This window comes from Dama dama, chromosome 6 (genome assembly GCF_033118175.1).
Source record: "Dama dama isolate Ldn47 chromosome 6, ASM3311817v1, whole genome shotgun sequence".
Classification (NCBI taxonomy): domain Eukaryota; kingdom Metazoa; phylum Chordata; class Mammalia; order Artiodactyla; family Cervidae; genus Dama; species Dama dama.
In genome coordinates this window covers 34,894,885-34,908,619 of record NC_083686.1, presented here as the reverse complement: position 1 = coordinate 34,908,619, position 13,735 = coordinate 34,894,885, and the positions used below count along the sequence as shown (strand labels likewise).

Sequence of the window (13,735 nt, the reverse complement as noted above, 5' to 3'; positions counted from 1 at the left end):
CCCTCGCCCAGGGTATCTTCACGACCCAGGCATTGAACCTGCATCTCTTATGTCTCCTGCATTGGCAGGTGGGTTCTTTACCACTAGCACGACCTGAGAAAATTTTCCATGAACTCACACTGTTGAGAAGTTTTTTATAAACTACTATAGTAACATTTATCAATACCTTATTATGTACTAAGCATTACTCTGTTTTATAGATATTAACTGAATGAAAATCACTATTAAGGCTTTAAATTGGATAAAGAATGCTCACAGATTGGGTAGTCAGAGGATCTGGGTCTCTGTCCCTGGATGAACTGGTATGTAAAGAGCAGTGGATGTATGACAGCTCATTGGATGGCAAAAACAACATTAAGTGGATCTAGAAAACATTTTTATTATGGTGAAAAAAAATTAGTTATCAGAATGAGATATTTACTATAACTATTATGTGAAATTAAAAACCTATGCATCCGATGCTAAATAAATTTTTAATAAGAATACTTATGCAGAGAAATAAGCAATCCATGTAAAGGCTATTGTTTAGGAAAATGGCAAATGGATTTGTGATAAAAGCAGTACATAAAAAATATCAATATATAAACCACAGGAAGACCTTGCATAGTTCAAACATGGTAATGTGCCGTGTTTGAGTTAAGAGATATCATTAACTCTCATCATCTGAAGTAAAAAGAAAATACAGAATGAAGGAAAGAAAGAAGAAAGGAAGGAAAGAGTGAAGAAAGTAAGGATGGAGGGGGGAAGAAGAAAGAGCAGGAGGCAGGAATGGAAGGAGGAAGAGAGAGAGAGAAAGATAGGATGGACAAATCTTAACTATTTGAAAAAAACATATTTCTTCAGAATAACGGAGGTAACTTGGTTAACAGTTACAGGCAGACATTTTCATTCAAATTGAACAAATTCATGGATATCATAGTTTGAATATGGTGGCAAATCTGAAGATTTTCCAGCAGTTTCAAGTTTGAGATTCTGAAGCAGCAATGCTACTAATGGCAGCAAAATTGCAATAAGGTTAAGTACCTGCCATTTATTGATTGACAGCTGCAGTGGCCATGTTTTGCTTCTTCAGGCCAGATCTGTGGTAGAGTACTGGGCATTTCTCCTGAAACTTAGCCCTAATCTTTGAATCTATTTTTCTCAATGATTGTATAAGCCACTTAATACCCTTTATTACGGGCCTCTTCTGTTTAAACCACTCTGAGTAAGTTTTGTTTACAACTAAGAAAATAGACATTAAAACCTAAAAATCGTTCCCAAAAGAGAAGTGCTGCAGGCAAAAGTGTTTTAAAAGAATGGGAGTTTGGACCTGTGGTTTGACTGGTTCAATTTCCGTGTAGCAAGAACCTATGTAGTTTTTAAAGGATGTTGCTAGTTTTAATCTAACAACAGCAGGCACATAGTGGCTATGTCTTACCACCTCTGGTGACTGCAAATAAAGGGATTCTTGAAGATATTTTTGGTGATCAAATTTCATCTGCTTTAGTACTCCTGCCCATGGTGGCTCAGATGGTAAAGAATCTGCCTGCAACGAGGGAGACCTGGGTTCATCCCTGAGTCAGGAAAGTCCCCTGGAGAAGGTTATGGCAATCCACGCCAGTATTTTGCCTGGAGAATTCCATGGATAGAGGAGCCTTGTGGGCTATAGTCTAAGGGGTTGCAAAGAGTTGGATGCGACTGAGTGACCTTCAGTTTCACTCAGTACTATAAAAGTATGAGAAAAACAAGAAATATAGGAAGGACAGGATGAGTCTGGTTGCACTGCAAAATTTAAGAAATAAAATTAGTGTCTCAAAGTTTAAATTTCTCTGTCCAGTTCATATTGAGATGATCAGAGTCTTCATGCTGTAAATGGATGACAGAACTGTGCATCAAAAACCAAGTCTTAGACCACAGAATTCCTGAACTGCTAAAATTATGGACTTACTGCCTTGCCTTATGAGAAAATGAAGCCACTGACTGGAAAACATGAAATCCTGAGCACTGGAATGTGGATATGGGGGAGAAAATAGATGATTGAAAGAATTCTCAGCTTCTAAAACTTACTGAGTCTCTCTTGCTACCATTAAGTTCTTCCACACCTGGCTGAGGAAGCTATTCCTTGATGTCTTCAATACCTTATCTAAGATCATTAAGTGACAGAAGGAAGTATTATTGCTCAAACTTATTTACTCCATCTGAACTCAAGATCCCAACATCCTCTTGGGAGCCAATTATGCAGTCAATGCTGGGGACAAAAAACTTCCTGAATATGTCTCACAAAACTCTATAACTTAAATCTGCAGGAGCATATGGAATATGTGTGTGAAAATGGATTTTATGTGTTCCTTACAGAGGAGTGAAATTCAAGCTGGTATAAATGCATGATTAGAGATCCAACATGCTTCTCTAGGTAGCTAGCTAGCACAAATGCTAAATGCTTGTTCAACTAGTTGGCCAAGATCTGGATTTGAAAGGTGAACTATGTTTTTATAGTTCAGATACTAGGAATTCCTTGTTTTAATGAAGAAGGAATTAAATGACCTACTAAAATAGGAACACTGAAATGGATTTATTTGCCAAGACCTATGACACTATCCACTAATTACAATTCAGAAAGGACTCAGAAGACATGTTCTTCACCATATTTATAAGAAATAAATTGATGAGAACAGTGCCACTTTTATTACCAAAATCTCTAAAATTTCTCTTTTCTTGAGAACATAGAGGCTGAAGATGCAGTGAAGTGATTTCTTAATTTCTTAGGGATCAGATATGGCAGAGACCAAGTGTTAGCACTTTACCACTAGAAGGAAAGTGGACACGGATTTCATAATAGGCGAAAATGTGAATGGTAAAAAGTCTAGCACCAAGGCATTAAGCAACTGAAATAATGGACCCTCTCATCTATACCACTAATGATATCAAGGTCTAAGAAATACAAATCTAAATTTAGTGTTAGTCATGGTGTCTCACCAACACCCAGACCCGAGTAAGCTCACTGAGCCTATTAAATGAAGAGAAAACTGTCCTTATGGAGTACTGTGCAATAGTAACATATATTAATATTGTACATTTTCCATTTCAGCTTATCTGAGCGAAATCTCTGGCCAGTTCTAGATAAATGTGGGGCAGGAGGGTTACCACCCAGATTGTAAATTTTAGATTTCAAGATCTAAATTTAGATTTACTAAAATACAGAATATACTTCTAACAGATTATAGAGCTAACACTAATCTCTGTGGATCCAAAATACCCCTAAGAAACCATGATCTGAGTGGAGGCCATGATGGTAATGTGATGAATGAGATATTGTCCCGAGCCCACATTACAACAGGCACATTGATGCCTCCATTCACTTCTTTATTTCACCAGTCATAGGTGTATACTTGGAAGATTTCCTCTTCAACTCTAAAAAATCTCTTTGTCTCTGAGCCCCACGCAGTAAAAGCTGTGAAACTACAGTAATGACCAAACTAAACTAAATCATAGAGCTTCCTCTTTTTACTCTTCCTCCCACCAAAAGAGTAAACACACATACCTCATGGATCTGTGGGGGATGCAGCAGTTAGTGCCACCATAAAATTATATATATAAAAGTCAAAATATTGAGTATTACCTACATGCAAATTTAAATTACCTTTTTTAGTCTGTATAGAAGACAAACTAATCTTGGCAAACAACAATATATTTAATGTAGTGGTGATTACAAGGATAGCCAGTAAGTTCTCGCCATGGAAGAAAGTCAACAAAGACCCTCAGAATTATCATAGTAATGACTGAGCAAGTGACAATGAACTTACTTTTCAACACCTCACTAAACAGAGATCAACAGAAAACGTTTGCTTCCCTCTTCTCAGAAACACTTGTGTGCTTTTACCATCAGCATTCTCTTAAATTTCCAACTCTATGGCATAATTTAGTTTCAGGAACCCTGGGCATCGCCACATCCTGTAAGACATCATTCTGAACAACTATGTAAATTGCATCAAACTGAAAGTACCTGAAATGGAATTATCATGCTCCCAGATACCTTTGGAAGAATCAAGAAATAAAACCTTTGAAAATAAAGGACTCACCTTTCTTAGTGATACTTCTGATAGCCTGGGACAGGTTGGGACATTCCCTCCAAAATATTTGTTACACTTTGTAACTCGTATCATGTTAATCTAGCTCTTTGATGAAAAAGTCAAAGAGTCTAAGACTAATTCAAAACAATTAAAATTTGATCTATTTTAGCTCGGAATTACGATTCTGTACCCTGGCTTATTAAAGTAGGAATACTTTTGATTTTTTAGTTGGGATGAGCTTATTGCTCCTGGGGATAAAATATACATTTGATATATTAAAGGGCATCATGATTTAGTTCTTGATTAAAGTATGCCCAGTGCAAAATTATTTTAAAGTAAAATCCTAAAAAATAAGTTTATAGAGGAATATGATAAATGTACACTCTTTTGTGAGCTGATAATGAAACATTTAACGTAACTGTTTTCAATGGGATTTTTAATTTTCATACTGTGTTGACATATCACTCTCCATCTACCTATCCATCTATCTAGCAGTTATATTTTTGATGACCTAAACTGGTAAGACAAAATAAATGATAATACAATAGGAATGAACAATAGAAGTGTTGTCATGTAAATAATCTAAATGCATTTTTTGTAAAAAAAATTTTTATATATCAATTTTTCCAAATCACAAGAAACTTGAGGAGCTCCATGAACTTTATTCTTTTTCTAAGTTTAAGCTTAATAAAATATGGTTTGTATACCCATGATTTTATCCACTTTGCAATTTGACTATTAAAGTTCCTTATATAATTTATGTATTCACATTTTTTTCTATCATTTGCCGTTTTCACACACAATACTCCTTTACCTTTTTGTAAATTACTTTTTCCCCCCTCAATTTTCCCATTTCATGTGTGTTTATATTTCTTGACAGTGATAATTCCCACAACAACTTTGCAATTCTTTGTCAATCTCAGTACTATTTGTTGAATTCTACAAGGCCCATCCCATAAATTCCAACTAACTGTAGTATTTAGCTTTCCTTAAAACTTCATCTTTTGACTTGACTATTAAATTACATGCAAAAAAGTATCATTTGAATTCAGACGACTTCTCGCAAAAGCAAAATGCTAGACTCCATAATGATTTAATAGCTGGAAAAACGCCTTAAATGCTGTATAAACATCCATAAATTAATCATTTAATCACTATCCTCAGCACAAAATCATTATTTCTTTTTATAGACCGATCAGCCAGGGTTACCTAATCAATTTCAGTTTCTAGATTAATGTAAGATTCTTATCTTGAAAAAATTACTATTTTTTTCTTGTACATGTTGAACATAATTTTGAATCTGGGCTGTTCATATATCACATTGATGTCACTAATATGAATCAATCAGAAAATGACAGAACAAATTATAAATCTGAAACAAATAAATTAAGAAACAAATGCATTTCTCAAAAAACACTCCATAGAGATTGAAACTAAAGTTGAAATCTGTTAAAAGAAGTTTTGTATAAAAACCACATATGGTCCAGATAACTTTCTGTAATTTAAGGCTGAGAAAATATTCAGACATTAAATCCAACTACTGTAGCCAACTTTCTATAATGTTGGTACTTGATAAATGTCCAGCACCATGGCATTAAATCTAACAGTTACTTAAGTCAATAATTTTTGTGAAATTGATATTTAGTTGGTCTGAAATGTCAGATGATGCAAAAATCTCTATCTTGTTTTTATTTTTTTATTTTTTTGGTAGGTTTGTAAGGATTTTATAGTATGTACACTCTGAAAACTTGGGGGAAAAGCAGCAAATCAAAAGTCAACAAAGTTTCTGCTCTGAATACAAATGTTTGTTTTACATGATAGCCATGCCTTGAATAGTTGGATAAAAATTATTCTTTCTTGATATTTAAAGTATTTGTAGTTCAAAAAACATACTGTGCAGTCCTAACAGGCCAGTAAGTAAACAACACTTGGAGCAAGTATTTATTAATAATATCATTTAAAAAATAGTTATCTAGTTCATCAGAGAAACATCATTCAAAGACAGTTATGCAAGCTTAAATAATGTGCTCCCAGGGGACTACAACTCTTCATGATTGTTCAATATGCTTTCAGTATGTTAATGGAAGATTCACACTTAGAACCAAGTAAGTTTGAAAGATATTGCATATGAAGGTTGAAAGCAAAAGTTTAATCCCAGTATTTTTCTGATGTGAGAAGACAGTTGACATTCACAGAGCACTTGTGGAATCTAGATACTGTGATGAAAAATTAATGTATACTAGTATGCCCAAAGATGAGTCTATACTGAAGGAAAACCTAATTTTCACTAATTTTGTCTACCTCTTTTTAGCACTTTTATTAGTTCAACCTTAGGTTAGGAACTAAATGGAGTAAAATATAAAAATTTCACTGAGGAAAGTGGCATATAGGTATACAGTGTTTATTTTTATTTTTTTTTCCCATGGGATTAAAAAAAGGCTGTGGATACATTCAACATGGATGAGAACATGAGTGCTTAGAATGATGCTTGGTGAATAATTCAAATATCTTTGTATCCTCTGGGTTACTTTTGAATGTTCCCCTCAGTTTTATTAGTCAAAACAACTATGAACCCAATGATATGTGTTTTGCTTATTCTCAAGAGAGAACCACTTCATTTATCTGACACATCCAATAATTCAAATTATTTTGACCAAAACTTGATTACAAACAACATTTTCTTGTCAATCAGATCATTCCACTACCTACAAACTTATACTAACATTATAGGAATTAAGTCTGACCTAATTCAGTCAAACACATCCTATCACACTATGAGCTCTACTGGCAAGGATGTCTTCACCAAGCAAAGTCCACCTGAGGTACTTAAGGGGTAACCAGTTTTTTTTCCCATGAACTGAGAGCTGAGGTCAAGGAATAGAAGGAACATTACATTTAAACCCCTTCCGACACAGGCACTTGTTATTGACAAAAACCAGTTATAAGCTACTCATAGGCTTTGAATGGTTCTTGCCACATAATAGAATGAGTTATTAATTCAGTCATAGCTTGATTTGTAGTTTACCAGACAAGAATTCCCCTATATGGATTTACTTAAAATTAAATATTTGAGCAGAAATTTTAGGGGAATTAGTCATTCAAGCAGCACTATTTTCCCTACTCCTTAATAAGTACTCCTTAATATTTCTAAGTTCTTCATATGGAATATACATATATTTTCATATGTATGGTTGTTGTACAATGGCTCACAGTTATTATAATTTTGATAAATGGATTTATCAAAGAAAAGTTGTCTTATGCATTTGTAACAATAATAATAGAAATAATAAGAAAACCCTACTTTAATATGCAAAGAAAATTCAGATGTGGTGCCAAACTAATAAACCTGCCTTATTACATGCTAACTTAATTAAAGAAAAAACTTGAAGTGAATAAAACAACAAAAATGTAGATCTGAGCTATAATAACTGCATTGTTCAAAATTATGAGATAAAAATTTTTTTCACAAATGGATTTGAGCCATAAATATATTTTTTAATGAAAAAATTCAACTAAAATCTATCTTTTGGTTTCTGTCCATGGATGTGTCTGCTACGAAACTTTAGCTTTTATTTGCCTAAAATTTAAAAAAAAAAAAAAAAAAAAAAAGCATCTCAAGATGTATTCATTCTACTCTAAGACCTAACCCTCTGGATAATGTGGAGTTCTTTTTCAGATCTCAGGCAACTTAGCCCTGAGCTGGGGAGATAACTGACAGAATGTGTCCTAAGGTACATGATTTGGTTGGACATCACACTTACCTGCTTGATTTGTGGTTACATTTACAGACACATACTGCCGGGCTCCTGGGCTCAAGTCGGACACTCCATTCACTGCCTCAATCTCAAAGGTATAGTTTGTGTGAGCGAGCAGATCCACCACCATGACAGAGGTGTTTTTCAGGCCGATTTGCTGGGGGAGGTACCTGACATGACCGCCACACTCGTCACACACACCTGCATGGGAGTTGCACTTCTTGCATGCAATATAATATGACACATCTTTCCTTCCACCAGTGTCAGCAGGAGGAATCCATTCCAGAAAGACACTAGTTTCATTAACATTTGAGATGGCATTCCGAGGAGCTGAGGGGGGTCCTGGTTTGCAAAGTAAAGTGAAAAAAACAAATTTTGAGATGATAAAATTAGGCATTGGTTACTACACAAATTTCTGGTCTGAAGGAAAAAAAAAAATAGCTTTGCAATCATTGTTTTAAGCAGGGTAGAATGCAAGAATTATCAATTTGTAATAATCTTTGAAAAATCTTGTTATAGTTTTGTAGGGACAATAGTGGGGTTTAAATACTATAGAAATGACTTATCTTGTCAATGTAACAAGTTCAGTTAAAGATGTTTTCCTTAGTGTATACATAGAGATTTATGGAATAAAACTGTGCATGCAAAAAATGTAGATAAAATTATGTATTCAAATAGTGGCAAGTTCTTTGGCAAGTCCAAGGAAAAATTCTCCTTGGGGATTGACGTGATTAAGTCCTCAATGATACTTGTTCCCTGAAAGCTAGGAATTAAACATGAAGGATTTACTAAGCAATGAGTACAGGTAGAAAGAGGATTTATTAGTGTGGCTGTTGACTATAAATTCTACAGAAAGTAAAAAGGAAAAACAAAAACAGCCTTAGTTTATCTCAAAGTAAGTTGCATATCTATTGATAAGCCACCAACAGAATTTGAAGCCTCCCTCATATGACAATAAAAAACTAGAATTTAACTAGAATTTAAGTAGTTGATCAATTTTTTTTTGCTTACTTTGATATGGTTTTAACATTGTGGTTCGGCAAAACTGTGCATTTTACTTAACTGAAAATCTAAAACTTATTTTAAAAAATAATTCTCCAAAACACAATTAAGAAGAAGAATGAATGTGTTCAGACCTTGAAAAATCAGCATAATAAATTTATATATAATAGCAAATGCTATTCATGTGTATAATACTGTGTTTCTGAAATAATAGCAGACTAAAGAGAACTAAAATTGGTTACCTACCAATTGTAACCAATGCATTAATCTGGTAGGGGGTGTTGATAATGAGACAAGCCATGAATGTGTGCAGATGAGGGATATATGGGGAATCTCTATATCATCCTATCAATTTTGTTCTGAACCTAAACATGCTCTAAAAATAGTGTCTATAAAAGAATTAACTGCATATTGCCTGACTCTAGAGTAGACTTATAGAGACTCAGACCTACAGCTTCAGTCCACTGTTAATATTATATGATCAGATGTTCTTGAAGAGAAAACACATTTTATTTGTTTCAGAATTACTTAGCAAGGATTTCCCAATAGGGAATAAAATGGACTATGAATGGTTCATAAGCATAAATTAACTTACTCAGGATGACATAGCTTAGTTATCTTAATATGTGCTGTCTGTTCTAAACATAGAAGTAAATATTAATTTCTACCTAACATTTATTAAGCCATGGCTGCTGAGGACTAAATTTAAAAGTAATAAGAAAGCTACCTAGTATTCATAAAATGTCACTTGAAGAACTCCATAATGTAAAAATTGCCAGTTTTGATTAAAAAATCTCTACCTTTGCTGTAGTTGTGGTTGAATCCTATGAATTTTCCCATACAGTCTCACACACTCCAATATAAAAGTCACTTTTAAATTGAAACAAATACTTAAGATGGAAATACAACTCTTTTTACTATTGCCTTTAGCTTACTTAATAGTGGAAAGTTATGGCAAAAATGTAATTTGAGATCAAAATGTTACAGGTTCCCTTGTGAGAAAAAGGTAAAATATACTTGGAATAGGTCTATTTCAAAAGATATCAAAATTCTGAGTCTCCCTGCCAGTGTAACTACACCCACAGTTACCACCTTCCCTCTAAATCTGTAAACCTGTATCTTGGTCTAACTCTTCTTCTGACTCTGCTACCAATAGGCCCTCAGCATGTGAGTTGGGGCACATATGCCTCTCAAAGTCAAAATGAAACTTATCTACTCAAGGGGAGCCCTAAAGAAGAGGTAATGAGTGAAGGCTCAGACTGACATGCACTAAAAAATAACATAATGACATTCCACCATCCTGCTAATACACCGTGATGTATGAACCCAAGTAGAGCTGGGAAAGGCACCCTCAGTTTGAACAGATTCATTAGAATCTGAATTTTGTTTGATTTTCTTTTCCTATAGGTTTGTTGCGTTTGGTTTTCCAGAGTACCAGAAAAAAATATTAAAAGAAGTTGAAACCATAAATTTAATACCAAAGAGCCAAACAGACATAAATCAAGTGATCTTATCTGTTGAAGGGTATCATCATATGTGGTATTTGTGGTATTGTGAATGCAACTAAGACCAGAACACACACTCTCACAGACTATTTATTAGGACGATCTCCTACAGGACTCCCTGTCTTTTTTGAGAAATGCATACAAATGAGTGTTCCTCTGAGACACCGTATTAGAAATGCACACACCTGGATATAGAGAAAATATAAACCTCAGGTCCTAAACGAGAGCTAAGCAGTCCTTGACACCAAACCGTGGGGTCTCACCCATTCCCAAACCTAGTAATTTTACAGAATGGGAGGCTCCTATTCATGCTTAGAAAGAGACTGATCATGGATGTACTACTTAAAGAAAAGAATACCTATAAAATCGATGAAATTGAAATAAGTCAAGATATGATTTTCTCTAATCCACCAAAATACAGTCTAGCCAACATTCTCCCCGCCCCCCCCCCCCCCCCACTATTTGGGCTTTATTTTGCTCTGAATAATTGAAGCAATTTCCACTGCAACCAAGATGCATCACATTCAATCACACTTTATATCTCCTCCATTCAAATTCAAATGTATCCTCTTAAGAAAGGTATACACTAATGTCATTTACTTATGTGAAGAGGAATTGTTTATAGTTAGTAACCATCTAAGCCATAAAAGTATCAGAATGTGATAAAGAATGATCTTTAACAATGTGAAGTTAATATCAATGATCTGAGAAATAATGAATATACATTTCATTGACACTATGAAATTCAGGCACTGAAATTCAGATAAAATTTCAGTTGTGATTATTTAAGTAAAGAAACCATATGTCTTTATACATGATACCAGAGAGTACTAAATTTCAAAAAAATTGTCTTCATCTTTGATGGCAACTACAACCTACAGGGATCTAAAAGAGTACAAAATGGGACATCATGGAAAATGAATGGTAAGGGGTGTTGGGATTCACTATTCTTCCCTTTCATTTGTTTTTGTTTGATTTGCTATAGAGACGAAGACAGGAAAAACTAAAGAAGTATTGTCATCAAGCAAACTAACATGTAAATTTGTTTCCTTCCCAGAAATATGTGGCACACTAGGAAAAAAAAAAACACCAAAACACTGACAGATATGGAAGTACCCACTGCAAATGTTGGAATAAAATGTTCATTATTCATCTATTCTAAGATTATCTGACCATATATTCAATAACAGTTAAGGACGCTCATTGCTAAAAAACACAACCACTTGAACATCCTAGTTGACAGCTGGTTTTATATTTGACTCTTAATTTGATTTGCCAGCCCTCAGCACTCCATGTGTGTGTAGTGTTTCCTGTCTTATAAATGATCTTCTTTTTGGTCTTTGTAGCTAAGTGGGGCAGGTTACAATAAGAATATAGAAGTACCATGTACTGGATATTTTTGTGATCAGAAAGTTGGCTTGCAAGAAGAGGGAAAAAAAATAAAAATGGTTTACCAGGAACAGGGGAATGGATTTGTCAAAATCATGCTTGCCCACCATGAGCACTCAAATAAATCATAAAGTTAAAAAAAAAAATTGTATTTGTGGTCCAGATGTTGAACTTGAAATAAGGGAAAACGGATGCTTCCCACTGTAAATGATAAAAGAGACTTGAATTTCTTAATGTTTACTCAAGAAGATTGGATTCTGGTGAAATCCTATATTGGCAAATTAAACATTATGCCTGTTTTAGGGGAAACAGTAAAAGAATGTAACAGGCTCCATCATGCTATTTCTTCAAACTGGTGAAGGTTAGCATCACCAAAGATCCATGGGTTTCCTTACTTGTGCATGCCATTGTGGGTGGATCAGATTCCCTCCTGAAATAATCCTTTTCACAGACACAAGAGGTTGAAGCTTCCTCATGGGTGTAACTGTGAGGTGGACATTTGCTGCAGCTCTGGCTGTGAGGTGAGGCTTTGAAGAACCCAGGTCTGCACACTGTCAAAAGAAATAAGAGACTAAGCTTTTCCCTGGAACATGAGTGTTTGCTCTGTGAATAATGTCATTATTTTGACTACTATACACAGATTTCATGTAACACCATCCTTTCATTCATTTCAAATTTTTTTCATAAGTTTCTGAATCATAAATAACAGGCTATTCATTCAGATAATCAAACATTTATTTAAAGTCTTTAAATCAAACATGATCAGAATATATTTATAATGATTCTTTTGTGACAATAAATATTATAAAGATAGTCATATGTATTTAAAACAAAGTGCTTTGAATATAACTTTCATTTATGCTATTATTAGAACAACTTAAGTTAAAAAAAAAACAAAATTTCCATTATGTTCAGAGAATGGCATGGTACACAATAGTTGCTCAAAATTTTGTTGTTGAATTACTAAGTCAATTAACTGTGTGCTTAGCCACTCAGTCGTATCCAACTCTTTGGGACCCTTTGGATTGTAGTCTGCCAGGCTCCTCTGCCCACGGGATTTTTCAGGCAAGAACACTGCAGTGTGCTGCCATTTCCTCCTCCAGGGGATCTTCCCGACCCAGGAACTGAATTCACATCTCCCGTGATTTCCGCACTACAGGCGGATTCTTTACCCACTTAGCCAACAGGGAATGATAAAACCTTCATAAAATTCTATTAGAATGGAGAGAACGCATGATAGAGCTAGTATATCATTTACATTACTATTAATATATATTATATTAATTTCAAGAGGATTCAGTCTTCAGGGTTTGGTTTTTTTTTTTTTTTTTTCCCACATTTTACTCCATTTTAGAAATTTTCATTGAGATCCTTACTAATCCAACATTCATCTATTCCAGTATCAGTCATGTTTATACCACAAAAATTATAATGCTCTACAAAGGGGAAAAATGTGCCTTATTCAATTCTGCATTTACAATACTTATCACAGTGTTTGACTACAGAAAGTATTCACATATTGTTATGTAATGCACACCAGAGTGAATGACATGGCAAGAAAAATGTAACTGAACTACTCAGAATCACATGAAGAAAATCTCTGATATTTTTGTTAAGTTAGTGGTCAGGTAAGTAAATGTTAACAAACTAAGCTTCCTTATTCTGTATTCCCTAAGCTTTTATCTTTCTCTTTCTTCTCAATGGGTAATAAAGTCAAACTTCAATATTCCGATTGTCCACTATGAACCATGTGAAGACCATAAAACTGATGGTTTGATTATTTTTTTGGAGCTTAGTTAACTTAAAGTTAATCAACTATTTATGTTTTTTTTTTCCTATTCTAAAAATCCACTATATATACTCAAGAGAATTTACTCAAGCATCAATGAACATTTGCTAAAGCTTAAAAGTAAATTTGTATTTCCATGGAAATTCTGATAGACATAATGAAATAGGGCTAATTTTCATGTGCTATAAATGATTTGGGGTTTTAGTAATCCATGCTAAGGCTTTCTGCCATCACCATGAATAATCA

At 34.2% G+C, this 13,735-nt stretch overlaps 1 protein-coding gene across 4 annotated transcripts in view; it reads right to left on the bottom strand.

Moving 5' to 3' along the window:
* EPHA5 (EPH receptor A5) overlaps window positions 1-13,735 on the bottom strand; it is a 367,821-nt gene that overhangs the window by 175,705 nt on the left and 178,381 nt on the right. For all 4 annotated transcript variants that reach the window (XM_061145871.1, XM_061145872.1, XM_061145873.1 and 1 more), the window contains exons 4-5: window positions 12,096-12,251; window positions 7,811-8,146 (exon numbers count right to left, since the gene is read on the bottom strand). In XM_061145871.1, coding sequence (XP_061001854.1) covers window positions 7,811-8,146; window positions 12,096-12,251 — 492 coding nt within the window. The remainder of the gene's footprint in view (window positions 1-7,810; window positions 8,147-12,095; window positions 12,252-13,735) is intronic.